The sequence below is a fragment of the Protomyctophum parallelum genome (genome assembly GCF_964188405.1).
Source record: "Protomyctophum parallelum genome assembly, chromosome: 18".
Lineage (NCBI taxonomy): Eukaryota > Metazoa > Chordata > Actinopteri > Myctophiformes > Myctophidae > Protomyctophum > Protomyctophum parallelum.
Genome location: NC_139716.1, coordinates 34811510 through 34834839, shown reverse-complemented (window position 1 = coordinate 34834839; position 23330 = coordinate 34811510). Strand labels below are relative to the sequence as shown.

General features: G+C 43.6%; 2 protein-coding genes across 2 annotated transcripts; one reads left to right on the top strand and one right to left on the bottom strand.

Annotated features, from left to right (window-relative positions):
* Positions 1 to 1051: 1051 nt before the first annotated feature.
* LOC310876112 (gamma-glutamyl hydrolase-like) lies at positions 1052 to 8782 on the bottom strand (the record flags this gene model as incomplete). The annotated part of the gene is made up of 9 exons (XM_083789558.1): positions 1052 to 1173; positions 3079 to 3216; positions 4237 to 4327; positions 4927 to 5033; positions 6036 to 6174; positions 6560 to 6644; positions 6905 to 6955; positions 8241 to 8355; positions 8665 to 8782. The coding sequence occupies 9 exons, from the start codon at positions 8780 to 8782 to the stop codon at positions 1052 to 1054; spliced, it is 966 nt and encodes a 321-aa protein (XP_083645684.1).
* Positions 8783 to 11763: 2981 nt separating this feature from the next.
* Positions 11764 to 16504, top strand: LOC310875271 (histone H2A.Z). The gene is made up of 5 exons (XM_083788453.1): positions 11764 to 11900; positions 13713 to 13790; positions 14220 to 14333; positions 14831 to 14960; positions 15304 to 16504. The coding sequence occupies exons 1-5, from the start codon at positions 11898 to 11900 to the stop codon at positions 15363 to 15365; spliced, it is 387 nt and encodes a 128-aa protein (XP_083644579.1). The 5' UTR covers positions 11764 to 11897; the 3' UTR covers positions 15366 to 16504.
* The last annotated feature ends 6826 nt before the right edge of the window (positions 16505 to 23330 follow it).

Below are 23330 nucleotides of genomic sequence, written 5' to 3'. Positions count from 1 at the left end.
TAGTACTGTGTGAGAGGTGTGGTCCCGTAAAATTTGTTATCTTGTGCCACAGCCTAAGTCCCTAAAACACCTCCATTACCCCTTACATATATGCATAGGTGTGGTTTGGGCGTTACAATGATTAAACCAATCACCGTGCCACCTGCCATTGCCTTTAAGAGATCCATTATCCATTTAACATTATGCCCAGTGATTTAATTAATCTATTAATAGTGAATCTATTCATAGTCTGGATTTTCGGTGGTGAGGTGACCACCGCTCCGGTGGTGAGCTGACCACCGGAGCTGAAATAACGTTGAGCGGTGGTGAGTAAAAACAGAGAAAAGGGCTGGAGCGGTGGCGGTGCATGGTTTGCTCTTCACCGCGGCTCGTGATGTCATGTTGTAGTTCGGTGGTCACTCACCTAACCACCGAAAATCCAGACTATGTATGAGCCTTTACACTATGGCCCATGGCCATGGAAGAGCGACACACTGCCTTGAAATATAGCCTATTTATATTTGATACAGAGGCCGGGTTGTTTTGTGTCCAGTAGCTCCAACACAGCCTCACTCGTGCAAATATAATTTCTCCATGAAGATGTTTCCTTGTCCTCTGAAGACAGGAGAGAAGTTAGAGAACATAGCCTCGTCTTCCTCCAGACGACTGGAGAACTGGTGGTTACTCTTCATGGCTGGAGAGAGAGAGGGAGGGGAGGGGGGGGGGGGGGGGGGAGAGAGGAGGGGGGGGGAGAGAGAGAGGGAGAGGCGGGGGGGGGGAGAGAGAGAGGGGGGGGGGGGGTTGGTGGCAGTTAGCAGAAATGGGAGAGAGAGGAGGCAAGATTTCATTTTAAATCTCCTCTTTGCTGTCCCTATAGCTGGCACAGATCATGACAGATGTACTGAAAAGTAAAACAGCTTGAAAAGTATTGACATTTAACATTTCACTCCCACTGCACCATCTCTAATGTAGAAAGGAGGGACACCCGCACACCGCCACTTGCTAGGTTCAGAGGATTTATTTAAGAAGCAACGTTTCGGTCTTGCGAGACCGAAAATGAATAAAATAAAATTCAGTCAAAGTAGTATTTCTCCATGAAGATGTTTCCTTGTCCTCTGAAGACAGGAGAGAAGTTATAGATCATAGCCTCGTCTTCCTCCAGACGACTGGAGAACTGGTGGTTACTCTTCATGGCTGGAGAGAGAGAGGGAGAGGAGGGGGGAGAGAGAGAGAGATAGAGAGAGAGAGAGGGGGGAGAGAGAGAGGGTTGGTGGAAGTTAGCAGTTAGCAGAATTTTAAATCTCCTCTTTGCTGTCCCTAGCTGGCACAAAACCTTCTCAGATGTACTGAAAAGTAAAACAGCTTGAAAAGTATTGACATTTCCCTCGCACTGCACCATCTCTAGGCCTTGCTTTATTTGTACCTTGACCACAAGTGGGCAGTGTAGAGTGGTGTGCGGTTAAGCTCTAAAATCTAAATAGTACACCCTGCAGCACTGACTGTGAATATCATCATCTGTCATCTGTATCTGTAATGAAATGACAGACATCCCACCATCCAAACCATGACTATTGTTAAATAACGTTGCTACCTTGACACGGCTTGCATGCTGACCTCGACCTCGACAAGTCATTCTCCACCATAATTGTTGGGCAATAGAAACTGTGCAACGGCCGGGCATGTATCATTATTTTATGAAGTGGATGTGTTATAAGAAGATAGACTCAGACTTCTTTTAATCTCCTTGCATGTCTCAGAGACCAAAAGTTGCAGTCACTAGTAGACGCCCACCCTTCTCACAGCGAATGACATTAATACATGTTGCTAGATTGACAGTTCAGGGACAAATTAAAACAAAACGAGACAATGGAAGAGGGGCGTTGCAGGTCGGAAGCAGATCTGGATCACTAAAATGTGGAACGCCCTACCAACAGCCATTAAGACATGTGATTCCCTTGACTCCTTCAAAACCGCTCTCAAAGACAACCTACGGACGGCTGCAATCCGAAACTGGCCCCTGTAAATTGATTCTGAGGCTGCTCCCCCCCACACCTTTCTCTGTACATGTTTTTTACTTTTTTTTCTAGGCCCTCCTTGTTCCAGCTTTTAGTGTGTGTGCATAAACTTTGTCCTACACAAACATTAAATTCCCATTGAAAATGAATGGACAATTTTATGTCATAGTGTAAAAAAACACAAACATTGATGACGAAGGTGAGGACGCAAATTTGTGACTGGCCGAAATGTGATGATGTATGATGATGTACGATGATAAGAGCGCCCCTCACTTCACATTTGATTTTTTTTTATTTCTTTATGATTTCCTGTTTTTTTTTAATTGAAAAAGGTGGATGGACCCAAGTGCAATGCTTAATCACGGTTCGACCACAAAGTAACAGTTTTTGTATGGACTTCCAATCAATCAATCAATTGGTCTGTGTGCTTGATGTGTGCAAATAACAAAGCCAATAGGCGGGGTCGAAACTGGATCTGAGCAGTAAATAGAAAGTGTTGTCACATTTTATTACTGAGAACATACAGAACATAAGAATGTCACAGTAGTGCTGCAGGATGTATGCACAGGCGAACATCCTCGCACACACAAGTTCAATTATTTAAACGGAAACTATAGCCTTTTATATAAATATTATTGCGCGCCACCGCTCATTTCCCTCTGTCAGGTGTGTTTCCTTGCAGAAAGACACATCCCCCTGTCTGTATTTTGGTTTTGTTCCACTGTTTATGTTGACATTTCCACCAGGCTCGTCGCTGACCATTTGGTTGCCCAACTTGCATATGTTTGTGGTTGTGCACTGATTTGATTGATTGGCCTATAACTTCCTTGTGACCACCACGCTCTGACTTATGGTGCGTTACCAGCTTAAATCAACATTATAGAATTGGTAAAGGGTCGCACACACCAAGAATGCATTTTCAAAAGATTTATCATTAGCGCAGCACATTTATCATTAGCGCAGCCGGCGATAACTAGACTTCACAACAGGCCCGAAAATTAAGGCCTGGCCAGCCGGCCTTACCTGGGCCCTACCTTGGCTGGCCCGAGACCCCGCCTGGCCTGACTAATTTGCGGCGTCTCACCTTCCGACACAAAGAAGATGGCAGCGTAGAATGAGATAGACATGGCGGTGACAGAGTGAACCATGCCAGGCTTGTCTATCCACTCAAAGGGTGCTTTCTCCGGATGCCACTGGACTCCATAGAATGGATACCTGTAGGCTGAAAGACAAGACAAAATACATTTAAAATATAGTAATCATACAAGTAACAGTAGGCTGGGAGACAAGACAACATGCCTAATAATAATAATAATTGCAGAGGGAGAGTATAGTGCCCAGGATTACAGTTTTGGCAATTTGCAGTTGTGAGCAGTGTTGCCATAATGTGAAATGTTGAATTATCGTACTGGAAGCTTGTTTCCAAAAAGTAAAGGTATTTCTGGCTAGCTATAAATGATAACCTTAGGACAGGTATGTAAATGCTTTAGACAGGGGTGAAACAACTGCATAAATCAGGCTTAAATTGCATATTATTTAGTCAGCCTGTGGCCAGTCAACCCCCGTCTGCATGCACAGTACTGCTTCCGTAAGATTGCATTGGGAGAAAACATGGTACTGACTGACTTCATACGCTTGGTAAGCGGTTGTTTCAGCAGGGCTGTCTAAAAAAATACGTGCCTGTCCTAAGTATAACATCTAGCTGGAAATACCTTTACTTTTTGGAAACGATACTGCTTAAAGGGTTTTCGCCTGAGTTGACACAGAACCTCTTCTCGGAGCTAAGAGTGAGGTTCCAATTTCCAAACGGAGCTAATTTCAAAGAAAACTATCGTACACAGCCAAAAAAAACTAAACCAATACTGTATGTAATTTCACAAAAGAAATTGTATTTATTTAGTGTAAGAAACAACCTAGTTTGATACTCCTATGATACAAAAACACATCACATATGCTGTGTTGTAGCAGCCAACGTCCTGGACCTCCAAGTACAGATCTAGGGTCAGATTTACTGATTTCCTGACTGATTTTTAAAAAGGTCAAACTGGATTCCAAACCAGCAGCCAAGGAATTTAGTAAATGCACACATCTTTTGTGATATGGCGAAATTATCGTACATTAAGGCCATTTTTAGAATGCGTGCAGAGGGTGAAATTATCGTACATCTGGCAACACTGTTGTGAGCTACTCTGCTACACTCACGACACCAAAGGCTGAGGTTGTGAGTCACTCTGCTACATACCTTCCATGGTGGAGATGAAGTCGGTGTTGCCGTCACTGTTGGTGGACAAAACCTTATAGAACGTCTTGAACTTGACGTTATGGTTGTATTCCTGTTGGATCACATACAGTAATTTACCAGGGATGCAATACATGCAATGTAGATAAGATACTCTGTTACAAGTAGAAGTCCCGTATTCAAAGTGTACTTGAGTAAAATTACAAAGGTATCGGTATCAAAATATACTACCAAAAGTAAAAGTGCAGAATGTTCCAATTCAGTTCTAAAAATATTTTCCTTGTAGATCAGCACATTTTCAAATGGCTGAAATATATGGCTGAAGTGGTTAGTGTATGTTTTGTAATAATAATTATAATTATTACAGTTAAATAGTTTATTAGGGATAATTTCTGCCTATACGGCCTTCATCAGGCTATCTGATGAATGCTGTATAGGCGGAAACGTTGCTGGTTCCCTAATAAACGATTTAAAGTGCATTTGACGGTTCCCATCCAGCTGATCTACCGCCCACTCTACCCCTGAACCACTGCCGCCCCATCATCCATCCATCCATCCATCCATCCATCCATCCATCCATCCATCAACCAATCAATCAATCAATCAATCAATCAATCAATCAATCAATCAATCAATCAATCAATCAATCCATCAATCAATCAATCAATCAATCAATCAATCAATCAATCGTACCTGCATTGAGAAACTCCATTTGTGGAAGTGGGGGGCGATGTTCTCCTCAGCCAGAGACTGCATCAGGTGTCTGGGAAACCCTCCGAACAAACGGCTGGACTTGGCCTCTGGAAGACACACGCACGCACACACGCATGCACACATCACCCCAGTCTTAGCCTCCTTACATTGGCTTCCGGTTAAATACAGAGTTAATTTCAAGGTCCTGGTGCTCACTTATAGAGCTCTAAATGGTCAGGCTCCATTATACTGTACATTACTGACCTAGTTCAACGCTACGTGCCTGAGAGGGCCCTAAGGTCTGCGGATCAGGGTCTTCTAAAAATTCCTAGCACCAAACTGAAAACAAAAGGTGGCAGAGCCTTTCAGGTTGTAGCGCCCACACTGTGGAATGCCCTCCCACGGGTGTTGAGATCCGCAGCCTCGGTTGACATTTTTAAAAAACAACTTAAAACTTTACTATTTGCACAAGCCTTTCCCAATGTATCATAATGGTTTGTGTTGTTATTTTACTGTGTTATTATTTTTCTTTTCGTATGTTTTCCTGTTTTTTGTTTGACTACTATTCTATTGTATTTTGCCTGTCTTTGTTTTTAATTTCTGCATGTAAAGCACTTACACAAACATGCACACAGGCACGCACACACACGCAGACACACACACAGACACACACACACACACACACACACACACACACACACACACACACACACACACACATACACACACACACACACACACACACACACTGAGGGAAGATACAATACCTGGACACTTCAGGAGAGACTACCCAAGTACACTGTGATGCAAGCAACACGGCTGCAGCTAATCCAATTAATTGTGTATGTGTACTGTCTGTTAAGGCCCACGGCGTATACTCCAGTTTTAGGTGATAAGGTGACCACCGCGGTGGTTGGGAAAACTACAACATGACGTCATTGAGCTGCAGTGATAAGCGACTCGCCGCTCACCCAAACACATCTCTCTGGTTTTACTAACCACCGAAAAGGTGAGTATACCTTATCACCTAAAACTGGAGTAGGCTATATGTGTTAAAGGCCTTTAGGTTTTGGGAAACGCTGGCTCATTGTAAGATGATTATTTATTACCTTCTGTGAATGTGAGCGGCAGAGCCACAGACAGAGTATCTGTCTGGACGCGGGTGTTCTGGTTCGTTATGAGGACCACGAGCAGCTGGTGACCCAGACACACCCCCCAGATGGGGAAGTAATCCCCCGCATCGTTGGCCTGAGGAACACACAGAGGACATCAAACTGATCAAAGTTATGTCTTCATTCTTCAACACACTTCAACACACACGCATCTGGTAATGCAAGTAAAAAGTATCAGGCCAAGCCAATTTTATTCATAATATATATATAGCGCCAAATCACAACGATTATTTTCACATGACACACCCCCCTGAAGCCTTGAATTCAGATAGATGTACACATACTGTACAGCAACAGCATTGAACCAACGTTACCTTCAGAGCCAGTTCATAGATCTTTACCTTCACAGTCAGTTCACAGAATATCTTCACCTTCACAGCCAGTTCAAAGAAGATCTTTACCTTCACAGCCAGTTCAAAGAAGATCTTTACCTTCACAGCCAGTTCAAAGAAGATCTTTACCTTCACAGCCAATTCAAAGAAGATCTTTGCTGTCCGGGCGAACCCTGACGTCTGAAGGTCAGCACATCCTCCTGGCAGCATCAAACTGATGAAGAAGAGAGGAGGTGAAACCACACCAAACTTCTGTAAGAACAAAGACTCCTAACAAATGGTAAAGTTGCATTTATATAACGCTTTTATCCAATCTATCTTTACATAGATTAGATTGTGCATTACATTCACACACACACGCACACGCACGCGCGCGCACACGCACACGCACATGCACACTTGCATACACCGGTGGCAGAGCAAACCATTATAAAATGTTCATTGTGCTTTTTATCATTTTAAAAGTGAGCTCACCCATTTATGGAATGGAATAACTTTGTATACTCTTCTTCTGTGTGGTTGATTCTGCTTAAACAAAGACAGAAAGGAAAGCCTGTTAGATGTCATCGCTGGAGAACTGGCTTTGGTGTGTGGTCAGACTGACCGGACCTAAATGATATTGTGCTGCTGGGTTGACGTTATACCCTGGGGTGCAGGGTATACTGTACCTCTGAGGCGGTGGCTGCCTATGGCAAGCCGTTTGAACATTTAATAGCTAGACTGGATATGTAATCCAGATATCTTCGATTAAAAGTTGCCATATGCAACTAGGTATCTGCCCTGCCTCAGAGAATGTTATATCTGACCCCAGTATCTCTTGCCAGAGAAATCCTGGTCTTTATACTGCCTCCCCCTGGCCAGCCGGGGCACCTGATGGAGGGGGTTGGAATAACGTGCTCCTTCCACGCGCTACGTCCAACCGCAGAAATTCACCCCTGTCAGGTGAAAAGAAGCGGCTTCGACGCCCATGCATAGAAGGAAGCATGAGGACAGTCCGTTGTTCTCCCCAGGTTGTGTGTAGTGCCCAGGATTACAATTGACAATTGTCACTGGGTGAAAAAAATGGGTTACAAAAATCCTGGGAATAAAAAAAAGAAAACAAGAAAGAAAACGTATCTCTGTCAGAGCACCTATGACTATTGACTATCTACTTTCACTGACTAATGACAAGTGGCCTCCTGTGGGGTTAATGCCCGAGGTGGCCTCCTGTGGACTGAACTGAGATGGCAAGGGGAAACTGCATGTCTCCCTGCTGCAGACCATTGTGTCTCTCTCACTCCAAGTGAGATTACAACCTAACCCTAACTCCCATTCAGGACGCTGAGGACGGGAACCCCTTTTGCGGTTTTTCATATTGCTTCATATTGCTATTTGTAGCCTACAGTAGCAACTAGCAACATAACATTTTTCAGAAAATGTAGCTCAGGATTTAGAAAGCGTTTATACGCAGGTTTAATGTTTGCCTTTAGTTCAAAGTTTGTTTAGTAAACGCATTGACAATAAAGGGAAAATGTACGTCATAGTATGTCGTTTACGTCATATTGTCTCTTTATTGTTAATGGCGTTTAATGTTTGTGTTGGCACCGTTTGTTTACATCACCATTACATCACCTAATCAACATGAGTTAGACTTTAATATATTAGCGCCCCTCACTTCACGTGGGTGTGATTTTTAGAATCGGCCTAAGTCCTAAATGGGTTAACCACACAAAAACTATGCCCAGCCTAACCCTAACCTTAACCCTAACCTCAATAGTAATCTCAAACCACAGCCACCAGGTAACTAAACATTTCAAATGTGCGTGCATGCCTGACGGGCACCACTCTGGCACCGGCAGACTCCAGGAACTTGACGAAGGACCCAGCGATGTAGCAGGAGCCCCGGGCGAAGGTGTCAATGGGACTGTTCTCCTGAGCCAGTATACCTGAGACAACACAGAGGATTAGTAGAGACAACACAGAGGATTAGACTCGCAGGCAGGCAGGCAGGCAGGCAGGCAGGCAGGCAGGCAGGCAGGCAGGCAGGCAGGCAAGCAGGCAGGCAGACAGACAGACAGGCAGGCAGGCAGGCAGGCAGAGACAGACAGACAGGCAGGCAGGCAGGCAGAGACAGACAGACAGACAGGCAGGCAGGCAGAGACAGGCAGGCAGGCAGGCAGGCAGGCAGGCAGGCAGGCAGAGACAGACAGACAGGCAGGCAGGCAGGCAGGCAAGCAGGCAGGTGTGAAACGTACCGATGATGGGCCGGCAGTTTCCTCTAGCGCCCCCTGTACTGAGCCCTTGGGGCTGATGGGGGCTCAGCCCGTCCGTTACTGGGCCAGGAGAATCCAAGAAGGCCAGAGACGCCAACATAACTAAACGAGCACGTTCACAGCGGAACCTGTCAGTAGGCTATACTACAGTCTTGTCAGGTCTGCTATACTTTACTGACAAGCTGCTTTTATATGTACAGTACAGCTCAGCTGTTGCCAGATTTTGCAAGAGAAACAAGCGGCCAGGTCGATGAAAACTAATCCAAAGGGAGTTCCACCAAGACAGGTTTCAGCTATCCTCAAAAACCTGTCCTCGGAACCTGTCTATTCTGCATTGCATTGACATACCATAACCCAGTTCGGGCTATGGAATTTATGACACATGTTTGCTTTGAAAGTTACGTCAGATATTTGAAATTGCAGACCAAACATCTTCAAAAATAAAAAGTGAAATGGGGGGTGTGGCCCACTCCCCCCATTTGAATTTCACTTTTTAGTAGTTGTATAGTAGTGTGTGCCCCCACTCCGAGTTGTGGCACACACATTAAAAGACAACAAAGAAAAAAAAGTTTAAAAAGCAGGTGGCTTGCGCACATCCAGTTCCTGGCTGGTGCTGGACTAAGGTAAATACAGTGAAGAGAAGAAAGTCCGCACACAGGTTTGCTCCAATGGTGTTTTCTTTTATTTAAAACACCATAAGTTATAAGACACAACGTTTTTTTTCACTGACGAAAACTAAATAAATACTAAGCTATGAAGACTTAAACTATAAGACTGAATATATTGACAATTTAATTAACAAATACAAACTTGACTAAACATTAAGGAGGGACTATAGTGGAGACAAGGTCCAGTAAAAGACAAGACATTTTATGTTTGGTTGTGATCGGGAGAATTGCACTCTGAAAATAGCAGATGATCACAAGATCACAGCACATCACAATCTTTATTTTCTATTTTTTATTTTCAGAGCACAACTCTGCAGTGTGTTGCCTATATAGCCACACTAACTAGGATTTTCTGTGCTTTAATACACAAGTAAAGACAAAACAAATAAATCAATTGAACGCTACATGCAATCTAGTTGTTATATGCCTTGTGAGTTTAATATTGGGAATTGGGTCACCTGGTTTTTATCTTAGAAAAATGGGTCCCCTGGGGGAAAAACAACGTTTGGGAACCAGTGTATAGGCCTACTAGGAGCTACGTACAGTGCACATGCAGCACATGGATACAGTAGCCTACAGGCTACACAGAGTGCTGCGCAGTGCTCACAGAGTTTTTGTTGTCCTAGTCTGATGTGTCCCAGTTCCCAGGTCAGAGACACAGTACAAATGAACCTATTAACCTATTATATATTATTATACAGCAAACTTGTGCAAAAGATATAACGTTATATCTGCTGCTGACTGTTTGCCGTAACTAAAATGTGTGAGCCCCCGGGCCCATCTTGTTTTTCATGATTTTGGCTCAGCACCAAGACAAGGGGAGGATGTGCGTTGTTTTTTTTGAGGGGCGCGCGCTAGCCCCAGAGCCATTGAAGTACGACAGTTACGACTGTTCAGTTCATGGGGCCAGTCCAATGGCCACTCTTCTACAAAGACTTCTATTGGGGGGGGATTCAGATTTTACAGGGGCCAGTTTCGAATTGCAGCCGTCCGTAGGTGCCCTTTGAGAGCGGTTTTGAAGGAGCCAAGGGATTTGCATGTCTTAATGACTGTTGGTAGGGCGTTCCACATTTTGGTGGCATAGGAGCGAAAATAATTTAGTCCCTTGTAAGAATTGAGTCCCTTGTATGTGTCGAATCTGGATGCACATGGTTTGTTGCACTCCCTCTGGTGTTGTGTGTGGACTTCGTTAACATTAAGGAAGTATTTAGACAGGTACATGGGTATCTTGGTGGTGTATCGAATCTTGTGGACCAGACCCATTGCAAGATGCTCTGTCGTCGACCCTAAGCCATTCCAGCCTGTCAAAGTGGGCAGGGGTGAGGTGGGTTCGGGGGGTGAGGCCAAGAAAAGGAGCCTGACCAGTTTGTTTTGGGAAGTCTGGAGCCTTGTTTAACGATGCGCAAGCCCCACCAATAGGCTGCCTAATTATACATTTCCTGTCCCAGCCTATTTGCCAAAGGTAAATTATGATGTAGGCCTAATTCATGCCTGGCACGAATTGCATAATAATTTAGCAAAGTCTATGGACTTTAATGTTTGTTTAGGGTAATCAGCAACGTCATTATGCTGATATTAATACATCTTGCAATAGGCCTAAATGTATTTCATTTTTCACGGACATGAGAACATCAACATACCCACAAAGATCTGGGCGCCCCTCACTTCACACAAGTTTTTCTTTCTTTGATTGCAGTGGAATAACATAATATTTATTTTATAATACACATAGGCATATCAGTCTAAACAATTTGAGTGGCAGGAGTGCAACAATAATAATGAATGGACACAATATAGGCTACAGGCTTATGCAGTATATGCAAAGAAAATGAATTATAAAAACATACACTCACCTCACATCATGTGCTCAGTGTAGGCTACTGCATAGCCCTGGGCAGAAAAATGTTTTAAAAGTGTTTTAGTCCCATAAAAAGTAAGTAAATTCAATTAAAGGTTGATTGATTGATTGATTGATTGAAATACTTTATGAATAGCTTGCAGAAAAAAAACACAGGAAAGTAGGAGTTCAATACAAGGTCTGCTAAGAGGATTTAAACCCAATTAACAATTCCTGACAGTGCTCAGGGTGTGTGTGTGTGTGGGGGGGGGGGGGGGGGTGTCCCCCCAGTTCTTTCTTTCTTTTCAAAATCTTTTTATTAAAGTTTTGTCCCCCAGTTCAAATGTGATTCTTTTGGGCAGTCTTGGGGCGGGGACGGCCGGGGTCCTTGAACATCATAAAGGGTTTACTTTGTTTGTGTGAAACAACACTGAACAACTACACTACCCAGAGACCACTGGGACATTTTCCTTCCTGCACGCAAGGATCGACCGTCGCGATTGGCTCAACGCCACGCCAGTCGAGATCTGATTAGCTCCCTGCCTTTCCCGGAAGCGCAGGAAGCGTATAAAAGTAGGCGGGACTACGACGCATTTCATTCAAAAACCAAACCAAAATCAACATATTCATTCTGAAGAAGAGAAGAACATACACCACGGCGTCTTGTAGCACAACAACTTGACTATTATTATTACTGTCTGTTTTTAAACATGGTGAGTCTCTCATTTTTGTTTTTCAAGGTTATTTATTCAACACGCTGCTTGCGCTCGAGTGAGTGGCTGTTTAAAACGAATTAACAGCCGGCTCACTCGAGCTGCTATGCTGTAGTTAGCTGCTGGATGCTAACACGTGTTGCCATGTCTGCTTGTTACAAGCAACGTTGGGCTTTTTTCCCCTTCTGTAAAATCGCGTATATTAGTAGTTATGGGATGGATGCATTCTTGTTCTCGACTTTTTTTGTACTTTTTTACCCTTATTTGAAAACTTTAGTTACTTGGTAGATTTTGATTATTATAAAACCTACAATAACCACTTCAGCCCATGGCGGCCCATCTATTCCCCCCCCTTTCATTTGAAAACTTTACATTTTTTCTGCACAATGGTACTACGGTACTTTATGTACTTACTGGTAAGTACATTTATTATTGAAAACAATACTTTTACTAAACTTAAGTTGTAAGGGTACTTCAGTAGGTTGTGAATTTCTTTCCACCATTGCTTATTTCTCTCGCAGGATCTGGCAACACTGCTGCTAAAGGCACCGTATGTGTTTTAATCATTGATCACTGATAATGCTCACGTTACCTGCTTTTGAGTTTATTATAATTACTTTAAACCTGGCGTCCTTATTTTAAGGCATGCTGCACGTTTAATTACACGCGAGATTTTAAGATCTACAAGCCCATGATGGCTTGTAGGTCTGCTATTTTCTTAGCCCTGGAACATGACTGCCATGATAATTATCATGACAGTCATGCAGTAACTTTGCCCTGTTTTTGGCAGTCGCTGCATTTACAAGATTTCCGTATATATATAAACATTCAGATTTCAAATATAAAGAACTCACAAAGTGTCCCACGGGTGTTAGTTAGTAGCAGCGCGAGCGATTAGAATTGCTGCGTCCCGCGTTCTTTAATAAAAAGCATTTTTGTCCGAGCTCTCCGGCTACTTTTTTCAAACGGGGTTCGTTTGGGAAATCCACAGTTGCACACCGGGAGCGCACTCGCCTATTAGTCTGTATTGGCAGGGCGGTCAGCGTACCTATATCGAACACACCGAGTGCAACCCTCCTCCCGACCCATAGGGGCGCGTAGTTGAAAGCCAATGGCAAAATAACACCTCGGATAAAAATGCTTTTTATTAAACAACGCGGGATGCAGAAATTCTAATCGCTGGCGCTGCTACTAACTAACACCCGTGGGACACTTTGTGAGTACTTTATATTTGAAATGCGAATGTTTATATATTTTAATTATTTGTAAATGTAGCGTCTGCAAAAACCAGGGTGAAGTTGCGTCATGACTCTCGTATGAATACGAGAGTCATGTTTACAGGGCTACTATTTTCTCTTAAGTGTTTAAAGCGGCCGCTTCTCAAACAGTGGTCCGGGTTCCCTGAGGACGGTTTCCAAGTGGTCCCCACCAGCTAGTAAATGATTCAGAGTTGGTAACCATATGGACCCTTATTATAGATCAACCTTTGAGAGTGAAATTGATTCATTGTGTACACGCTCCAGGACTTAAATGATTAATCATTTGGATTACAAGAAGTCTACTTTAACAATTAAACTGTTAATAAAGGGATCATTTCCCTGTTATATCTCCTAATAAATGTACCAACATCAATTCAGCATGGAATTGTGGACAATATTATCCAACAATAACTATAATAATATGAATTAGTTTTGGGTCTGAGAGGTTAAATGTCATCAAACGTTGGTCCGTGGCTCAAATGCTGAATTAAATAATAGACCTGTCATTGATATGAAAAAGGTGTATTTTATGACATGATGTCCCTGTTTTCAGGCTGGTGGCAAGGCAGGTAAAGACTCCGGGAAGACCAAGACCAAGTCTATCTCTCGTTCCCAGAGGGCTGGACTGCAGGTTCGTTTGCTTTAAATCAATACAATGCAGCCATTGTTAATGGGTTACTTTTGAGTCTTAAAAATAAAAGCTTCGACAGTAACATCATCTCGATCAGTTAAAGTGATTTTGAAATGACTGTTAAATATTATCTCTGTTCTGATTGTATTCTTTACTGTAGGAGTGTTCAGAAAGAAATGAACGGACCAAATTGTGATGTGGACACTATTTAAAAATGAAGCTGATTAATTACGTACTCATTACTTGCTGGAAATGTGCGATCCACCTGAACATTTATGTTCTGTTCAATCCACCCGACTGTTGTTTTTAAAGAGCTGGAGAGACGGAACAATTAACAATGATTACAATCGGAACACAGAGCTTTGACTATTTTTTTTTTCCCAACAACTTTTGGTTTGAACCAAAACATGTTTTTTTTTTTTGTCTCAGTTTCCAGTGGGTCGAATCCATCGACACCTGAAGTCCCGGACCACCAGCCATGGCAGAGTTGGAGCCACGGCCGCTGTGTACAGTGCTGCTATCCTGGAGTATCTCACCGCTGAGGTACGCCATGGTTTGATTTCATAAGGGCTTCCAGATTGATCTAGTTGCTGTCTGGACAGAAACCCATCAGTCTATAACACATTTTCCAATGACCGGGGAGGGAGGGTGTTCACCCCATTATAGCCTGTCTGTACTTGTTTTTATAATATGTACTATCCAGTTGATGCTCTAATTAAAAATCTGAAATATCTTTACACAGGAATATGACATGCATTGCATATATATGACTATGCTGCACTGTCCCTTTTTATTTAGTGTTCTACTGTTCTTTCAGCTTATGTTGTGCACAACTAAAATGGCCAGTTCATTTCCCCATCCGGCACCTTGTGAGGTTGTAGATTGGCTGTGTTCAATCACAAAACGCATTCTTCATACTTGGTATATTTGCTTCCACTTCAGTTCATGGCCCTAGAATCCTGTGCTTTGCCCTGTGATGTATTGTCTGTGACCTCTCAGGTTCTGGAGCTTATTGTGTTTTGTTTTGTCCTCTCTCTCAGGTTCTGGAGCTGGCTGGGAATGCCTCTAAGGACCTGAAGGTGAAGCGCATCACGCCGCGCCACCTGCAGCTCGCCATCCGCGGCGACGAGGAGCTGGACTCTCTCATCAAGGCCACCATCGCCGGCGGCGGTGAGTACAGTGCTCAGCGGAAATCCTCTGGAGGTTTTCGTCACACTCTCATGCATTTTAGTTGGTGCTCCGATCAGCGCTACTAGATTTTCAGGCTGCTGGACATCTAGTTATTTAACCCCTCCACACATTCTGCACAATGAGTACTTATTTTTTGCAGTTCATTTTGAAGCCAATACTTTTGTATGTTCAAGTAAATGTTGAATTCTGTACTTTTACTTAAAGTACTTTTTCCACCAGATAAACCCTAAACATGATTTATAATTTCTGTCATGAGATTATTTTTTGGGGGGGAGGGATTATATTCCATCACATTGACTGATGAATTGTTTGTGTTTTGCAGGTGTCATTCCGCACATCCACAAGTCACTGATCGGGAAGAAGGGACAGCAGAAGACTGTATAAAGTGTCATGCAGATGTTTTTGAAGTGGCTTCAGAGAAGCTCATTGGTTTTTGTTTTGTTGGTAAACTTGGTATTAAACTCGTGTTCAGTTTAAAACCGTTCATGTGGGAATATGGAATAAGGTTCAGTCAGTGAGTTCATCGTGTAAAGTGAGATGCAGGGACCCTCCGGGTTCCTGCAAATTGAACCAAATGGACCCATGTTTTAGAAGGCCTTTTATAAGTCAGCCAATGGGTTTATTGAATTTATGCTCGGCACTAGAGTCCTTCTGGTACTTTTTAATTCATGTTAAAGCGCACGGCAAACGCAGGACATGTTTCAGCATCAAGCCTGCTTCGGCAGAAACGCGTCCCTCCATGTTTGTCCATGTGATTGAATAATGACTTAAAAGTACCGGAATAGTGCTGGGCTGCTGGCTTTTTCTTTCGTACTGTAAATCGTAGGGGGAACTTGTTGTTGGATCGTGTCTGTGTGATAGGAGTGGGACCTGAAAATATGGAGAACTACACCTTGGCAGTGAGAAGCCAGGGGAAACTGGTGGATCTGGTCGTCCGACCTAGTTATAGGAATAAAACAAATCGACATGGGGGGGGGGGGGGAATGTTGTGGAAACATTTGTTGGTTCTTTCCAGTAGGCGTGTCTTGGCGCAGCTCCTGGTGGAAGCTCAGGAGCAAGCGGTAGCCTGTATAGTGGCAGCCAGGCACCGTGATGGCAAGGTAGTCTGACTGGACCGCTACTCCTCTGCTACTCCTCTGCTGCACTGCAATGTGTTTATATTGCTTCCTTCATGGCCTCTGGACCTTCTCCAAGCTCCGGGTGTGCTCCGTCTTGCCTTTGCCGGGGAACTCCTTCACGAGCTGGTGTCTGACAGCAGAGTGTTGTAGTGGCTCTCCACATTTACCTGTTGCAGAGTTCTTCGCCAGCAGGGCTTCCTCTGGCATCGCCCTGCCAAGGCATAGTTCAATTTTCCGGTCCTATCGCACACGGTCATGCTCGACCTCCCCGGCGAGGTGGCCTATTTTAGGTTTTTAGGGCATGCTTTTATAGCTGAATGTCATTTGTTTTATTCAGTTATTTATTTATACCTTAAATGTTGTTACTTTGTATTTCTGTTCAATAAAAGCTGGGCAGCCACTGGATTTTTGTATCGTTCATTCATAAGTCTACCTACGGCTACTAGAGCGTGTATTTAAAAAAAGATTATAGTCTTTTGAATACTGTCACATTTTAGTTGTCAAATGTTTTACTCAATAGTTTTCAACTAAATATACAGTTTATTTAGTAAATTAAAATGTATTTTGATGTCTCTGTAATGCCTGGTTTTACAGTTGGTAGCCACTCTACAAGCTGAGCATTAAGTTAAAGTTTAGAATCCTCCTGCACCTGTATGATTTATCCATGTAATGGTGAGAGATGAAGCCTGTCTGCCTTTGAATTTAATGCATATACCCTATTGGCCTGAATATAAGACTTTATTTATTTTTCCCAATGGAACTATCCTAAAAATTCTGCTCTTATTATAATCGGGTACTATTTGACATAAAAAATGGGGCTTGTCTTATATTTGGGACAATACTAAATGCAGTCTATACAAATGTACTTATGCCTTTGGCTGAGGATATATTGAGTATCCACTAGATGGCACTATTACGCCATAGTCTACCAAAAATGGAAAACACGACCTGTGGTTCTCAACCTTTAGTTCGTGACCCCTCAAAATACTCGGCACCCCCAACCTGATGAGCTCTTTAGACTGTGTTCGTTCCACAAATATTGTGAATATGTCTTGTCCATGCTTAAATAGTCTACTGTACAAGAAAAGACAAGTAAGTCAGAGGCTTATTGTCGGTATCAGCCATTTCAGTGCGCTAGACCTCTGGGAGATGGAGCGCAACACCTACCATCAGCTCCCAGTATACTTACTGCACAACTTCAAGCCATGCTCCTCATGCACTGAGTTGACCACTGTTTTTACCAACCACCGTTTCGTTGGTCACTATCACCTAAAACTGGCGTATGAAACGCCTTTAGTCTACTACACAATCGCATCTGATCTTTGAGGTAGAAGTTGTCTTCTAGTGCTTTTGAAGTGTTCTTTTGGACTGACCAGCAAAGCCCAGCTTTACCGGTCTGCCTGCAGCCTGCCCTCCCGCCGGCTTGACCAGCAGAGTCCAGCTTAGCCTGACTGGGTGACCTGAACAACTATAGTATAGGCTACCAGTGGTTTTCAACCTTTTCCATATCAAGGCCCATTATTATTTCAGCATTTGAGCCACAGTCCATGGACCACCTTTGACATCGTACAACAAACATTAAACCTATGTATACAGGAGGGCCCTCAAAAATGAACTGTTGTGTAAAATGCAACCAAATGGACCTGTACACACCTGATGGACGGTCCTGGGACCACTGGTTGAAAACTACTGAACTATACTGACAGCCTGACCAGTTTGTCCAGCCTGCTAAAGCAGCCTATAAATCCAGTTTAAGACCAGTTAAAACCAGCAACAATATTAATGCTTTTTTTCCCCTTTTCAGGACAGAATTTTCGCTAACAATTATTGATGCTATTGATATAAAAAAATATATTCTTAAACCGTCATCTTTATGTCATCAAACCCGGACATACCGATACCATTTCGGGTTTATGATCCGGTCGAGAGCGGAGGATATCTTACGTCCTGTTGTCGTTACTGGTTTGTAGTCATCAGGCCGGAACCGCTAAACCGGAATAAGAATTACGCCAAATAATTCCCTGCATCAGAATTTTAGGGCCTACCCAATGAAAGCATTGATGCGGCATATGAATCCGACTATAGTTTCTTCTAAGTACTTCTTGGAATAGTTCGGTGGCTATATCTGTCATTTTTCCCAAATCGTAGTGACTGGCGAACGGGGGACGAAAACAAAGTGACGCCGGATAAATAAAGAAATACAGAAACCACAAACCTGAATAAGAGAGCCATATATATATAGCCTATATATATATATATATATATATATATATAATCATCCGGTCTAAACCACGCCTAGACCAGCTCACATGGGCGGTTTAGGAACACAGACCAGGCTTTCCTCCGAGGTGGAAAGTCTGGTGATGCGAGGTTATTCTAACCTACAAGATGATATGACATTGAGTAGCAAAAAAATAGCAGATCTACAAGCTCACAATGTGTCGTGTTGTGACGCATTGTGAGACTGTATATTAGCTATTTTCAAAGGATTTTATGCATTCGAAAACTTGTGAAATGGGACATTCTGCATAGTGAGTAGTGGGTACTTTCTTCGTTTGGTACTTTTAAGTACATTTTGATGCCAATACAAGTATAGGCTACATTTTGAATTCCAGACTTTTAACTTAAGTATTTCTATATTGCAGTATTGATACTTTTACTTAAGTTAAACAATTGAGTACTTTTTCCACCACTGGAAATTGTCGGCAAAATGGGAGAGACCACCATAGTTTATGGGGGGGGGGTGTCTATCTGTTTGCGGAGGGATGTCAGACCCCCATGGCCACCTCCGCCATTGTTGTCAAATTTGCACAGAGGGAGCGACAATAATTCAAAGGCACTTTATCATAATATGTCTTAGCCGGGGGATGTTGTGTTGGCCGCGGCCTCCCCGCCGTCGCTTATACTCCTGTGGCCAATCGTGTTGACCTTCCTGTCGGCACCCCTGTGGAATTCTGGGTGGCGGTTTCTCGTACGCCCCGCGTCCTGAAATGCATACAAATTAGCCTTTCAAAACATTACAATCAGTGTGTACACATGGAATCAAATGGACCCTCACGGGTACATTTGGTTCAGACCTTTGTATGGATCGACTGATTGACTGACTGACAAAAGGCCTTATTGGTGTGAACATAATCGTGTTTCTGTCGGGTGGAAACCTCATACTGTACGTCCAAAACTGTTCTACTTTTCAGGATTCAACTTAGCAGATCTACAAACTCAAAACGCGTCGTTTCGTGCCACGTTTTGAGCTTGTGTGACGCTGTAGTATAGTGTGATCAAGTAGGACGTTAATTCATGAAAAAATACACAAAATATAAAATTGTGGAGATAAGATGTTTCTCCCCCGACAGCAGAGATAATTGTGAGGAGATTGCTCTAGCTAGACTGAGGGGCGATTACAGATGCAATTGGTTCACCGATCTGAGCCCCCGCCCCCACCTCCCCTCCCCTGTAGAAAACAGCAGAGAACACTGACGTCACCGCATTTAGAGCAACACGCCTCTGCACTGTTATTGGTTACTGAAATACAAGGAAGTAGGGCTTCCTATGCCAGATTTTCCAATGGGTTTCCCCAGGACCCCAGGCTTTCAGTTTTGAACCGAATGCGAATGGAAATAAAAGCCTGGGTATCGAGGGTAGCTTGGGCTTGCTTCATTGGGTTAAAAACGGCCATAGCATCATCACGAATGTGATGAGGTCATCACAAATGTGATGAGGTCATCTCATCAAATTTGGGCACATTTGGGCAAGTGGCTATGGCCGAATCATGAAAACCCCCTAGTTTGACACGTCACATGTTACTTAAAGCTATAATGAAGTTTTGAAAATGTTGCCATGTATAGGTTGTTGGTACCCCAACTTTCAGCAGCTGTATGATTTCCCAAGGGAGTTGGGTTGGAACAAATTGAGATGTGTAGACACCGTTATAAACAGCTAGTGGTTTATGTTTTGCAAATTTGCCACAGCTTTTGCTATAACTTTCCCTTTTTAACTGGTAAAAACTCTTTTGATAATTGTTTTTTAATCCCCCCACACACACACACACACACACACACACACACACACACTACCCCAAACTTGGTCTTTGATTCTTGGAGGGGGGGGGGTGGCTTGGCACCACTCCGGTCCTCCCCCCCCCCACTCCAAACCCCCACAATGCTTTGTTCCTCTGTCTTGATGGGTCCAGACGGGCCAGCGGACCGTGACCCCTATGCCTGGCAAAGCCCACCCTTGTGTGTGTGTGTGTGTGTGTGTGTGTACGGTATGTCTGTGAGCCCACAGACACTCCCCCCCCCCCTCTCTCTCTCTCTCTCTCTCTCTCACACACACACACACACACACACACACACACACACACACACACACACACACACACACACACACACACACACACACACACACACACACACACAAAGGAGGAGAAAGGGGGTGGGTGGGTGGGTGGTGATCTTGGACAAATCTGTGGACACACACCCTGAATCGAAGTCTCATCCTTGGGTAAAAAAAACGAAACCAGATTACAGGAGCTGTGTGTGTGTGTGTGTGTGTGTGTGTGTGTGTGTGTGTGTGTGTGTGTGTGTGTGTGTGTGTGCGTGTGTTCTCATGAGCTACTCATGTGTGATGGAAGGTCTGGGCTGTACGCCATTCACATCAAAACAGCTCCTTCCAGCCACCTGCCACCACACACACACACACACACACACACACACACACACACACACACACACACACACACATACTTGCAGACTCATAGACAGACAGACTTGAAAAAGTAAGGAACTTGTAAGGCCAAGGAGAAAGAAAAAGTAAAAACGTATATCTGAATTCAGAGTCGTCGTCCTTCTCCTGTTGTCTGGTTTTGTCTGTTCATTCTCCTTCAGCAGTGTGATCAAACCGGACATGGACAGGTTTGGAAGGAGCTACGCAGTAGTTTAATTATAACCCTGCAGTTGACGATCGTTTAACTTTAAAGCTAGCATCCCATTATGGGTGAAACTGAAAGTCTTCTAAAACTTTCAAAACTTTCAAAAAAGACAAATATCCGCCCTTGCCCTCTCCCTACAAAAAAGAGCAAGAAATGGCAGATCTGGAGAATGTCATGCCACGACAAAATAGGCTTGTGGTGCGTTCACACGGGCATGATGAAACGATCTAATCTGCCCGTGTGAACGCAACATATTGGTGCGTTCACACTTCACATGGGCAGATGAAACGATGCATTCATTTGGAGCAGCTATATGCATCATTGCGTTTTTGCATCATCATGTCGCTGGCTTCCATTGACAATGAAAGAGTAGACTGCATCGTTTAATTTTGAGCCAACCAGTTTTTGACTGCAGTGTTCATGAGGCCTATGTATCCTGTACGTTTGATGGTTTATATTTATGTGTTTAATGGTAAAGTATAGGACATTGGACAGATAATAAATATAATTTAATATCAACTCAACTGACACTTTTGGACATCAGTTATTTGTGCACATGTCTGAGTAGGTAAAGTATGGGCACATCTTGGAGTGATGTCGCATCTAGTGGTGATCCAAAAAATGACAGAGTTTCGTCTCTTGTTCGAGAATCTCTTTGGTGTGTGGTGGAACTCCCTTCGCTTTACCTCCTCAAAGCCTTAATTGGAAACAAATGGAGAAAGGGGACCCCCTGCTTTTCTCCCTCTTTAATTGACTTAATGGTTGAGCACTGCAGTCGGCTTGGCGTGGCTGGCTGGCCCCTGCCAGTTCAATTGAAGTTCAATGTGCCTCGCTTGCATGTTGTTATAACCGCAAAGCTAACATTATTCACATATATGTGTTATTGGCAGACAATAGGTGGCTTTGAATTGACGAATGAATGCGTTATTGGCAGCAAAAAGCTCATGTTTCCCTCATTTCCCTATGTGTAGGCATCTTTGTGATTGGCTTTTGGCAGACGGGGTTCCCCATGCACACCGCCAGGCAGCTAGCCCACCCTATCCTAAAACACAGGGACACCCTTCCCCTCCCTCCCCCCACCACAGCCAACCCCACCCCCTGCTGCTATCTGATTGATAAGCCCTGTGGCGTGTGGTGTGGTGGCTGCCTGTGCTGTGCTCTCCACCGCACCGACCGCCCGCCTGCCTTGCCTTCCACAAACACCCCACTCTCTCTGGGCTCTCTCTCTCTCTCTCTCTCTCTCTCTCTCTCTCTCTCCGCATCACACACCTGTCACGGATTGGACCTGAGCTGCTGCACGTCGACCACACACACACAGGCAGGTAAGCACCGACCGTCTGTTGAATCTCTAATTTATACTGAGCTTCGTCCTAAATTTTCTGAAATACTCCTCTAGCCCTGTGCTGAGGCTGACTGGGACTGGGATGTTGGTACCATAGGTGACAGGCAAACGTGGCTCAAAATGACAATTCTTCTACATTCTCTAATTGTGTAGACTTTGTGTAAATTAAGAAATGCAGACGTTTAACAATAATTTAACTATTTAACTAAGTAAAATGAGTTTAATGTTACGCTCTCAAGAGTTAAAGATCTATAATTAAGGGTTTATTTGGTTACCAACTCTCCATCATTTAGCTCCATGGGGACCACCTGGAACCCCCTCAAGGACCACTGGTAGTCCCCGGACCACTGGTTGAGAACCACTGGTGTAAAAAAACAAAACGTTCCAGTTCTTTCTAGAGACCTGATGTATTTACTTTGCCCCGTCCCCCCCAAAAAAACAAAAGTACTCTGCCAGCTCTGCATTTAGCAAATAGAAGAGGGGACAATGAGTGGAACATTGTTGAGCCCCACCGTGCTTTAGAAAACACATGACTGTGGCTTTACTTGACTGACCGCATGCATGCATGCATGCTCATTGCATACGGCCTTGTCTGTTGCCAGTGGTGGAAAAAGTACTCACATTTGTTACATACTCACATTTGTTAAAAGTATATGCAATGTAGGAATACAAAAGTAAAAGTACAAAAGTGTTGGTATCAAAATGTACTTAAAGTACCAAAAGTATAAAGTAGGCCTACTCATTATGCAGAATGTTTTAAAATGCATAAAATTAATGAAAAAATCATTGGAAAATAGCAGATACAAGCTCACAGGTAGAAGGTACTGGGTTCTCTCCTCCGTGTCATCAGTGCCCAATGCCCATACCCTAGGTGGGGTTGGCAAAAAGGTATTTTTGTATGGAGTTTGCATGTTCTCCCCGTGTCCCCTATAGGGTAGATACCCTCACATAAACATGCAGTA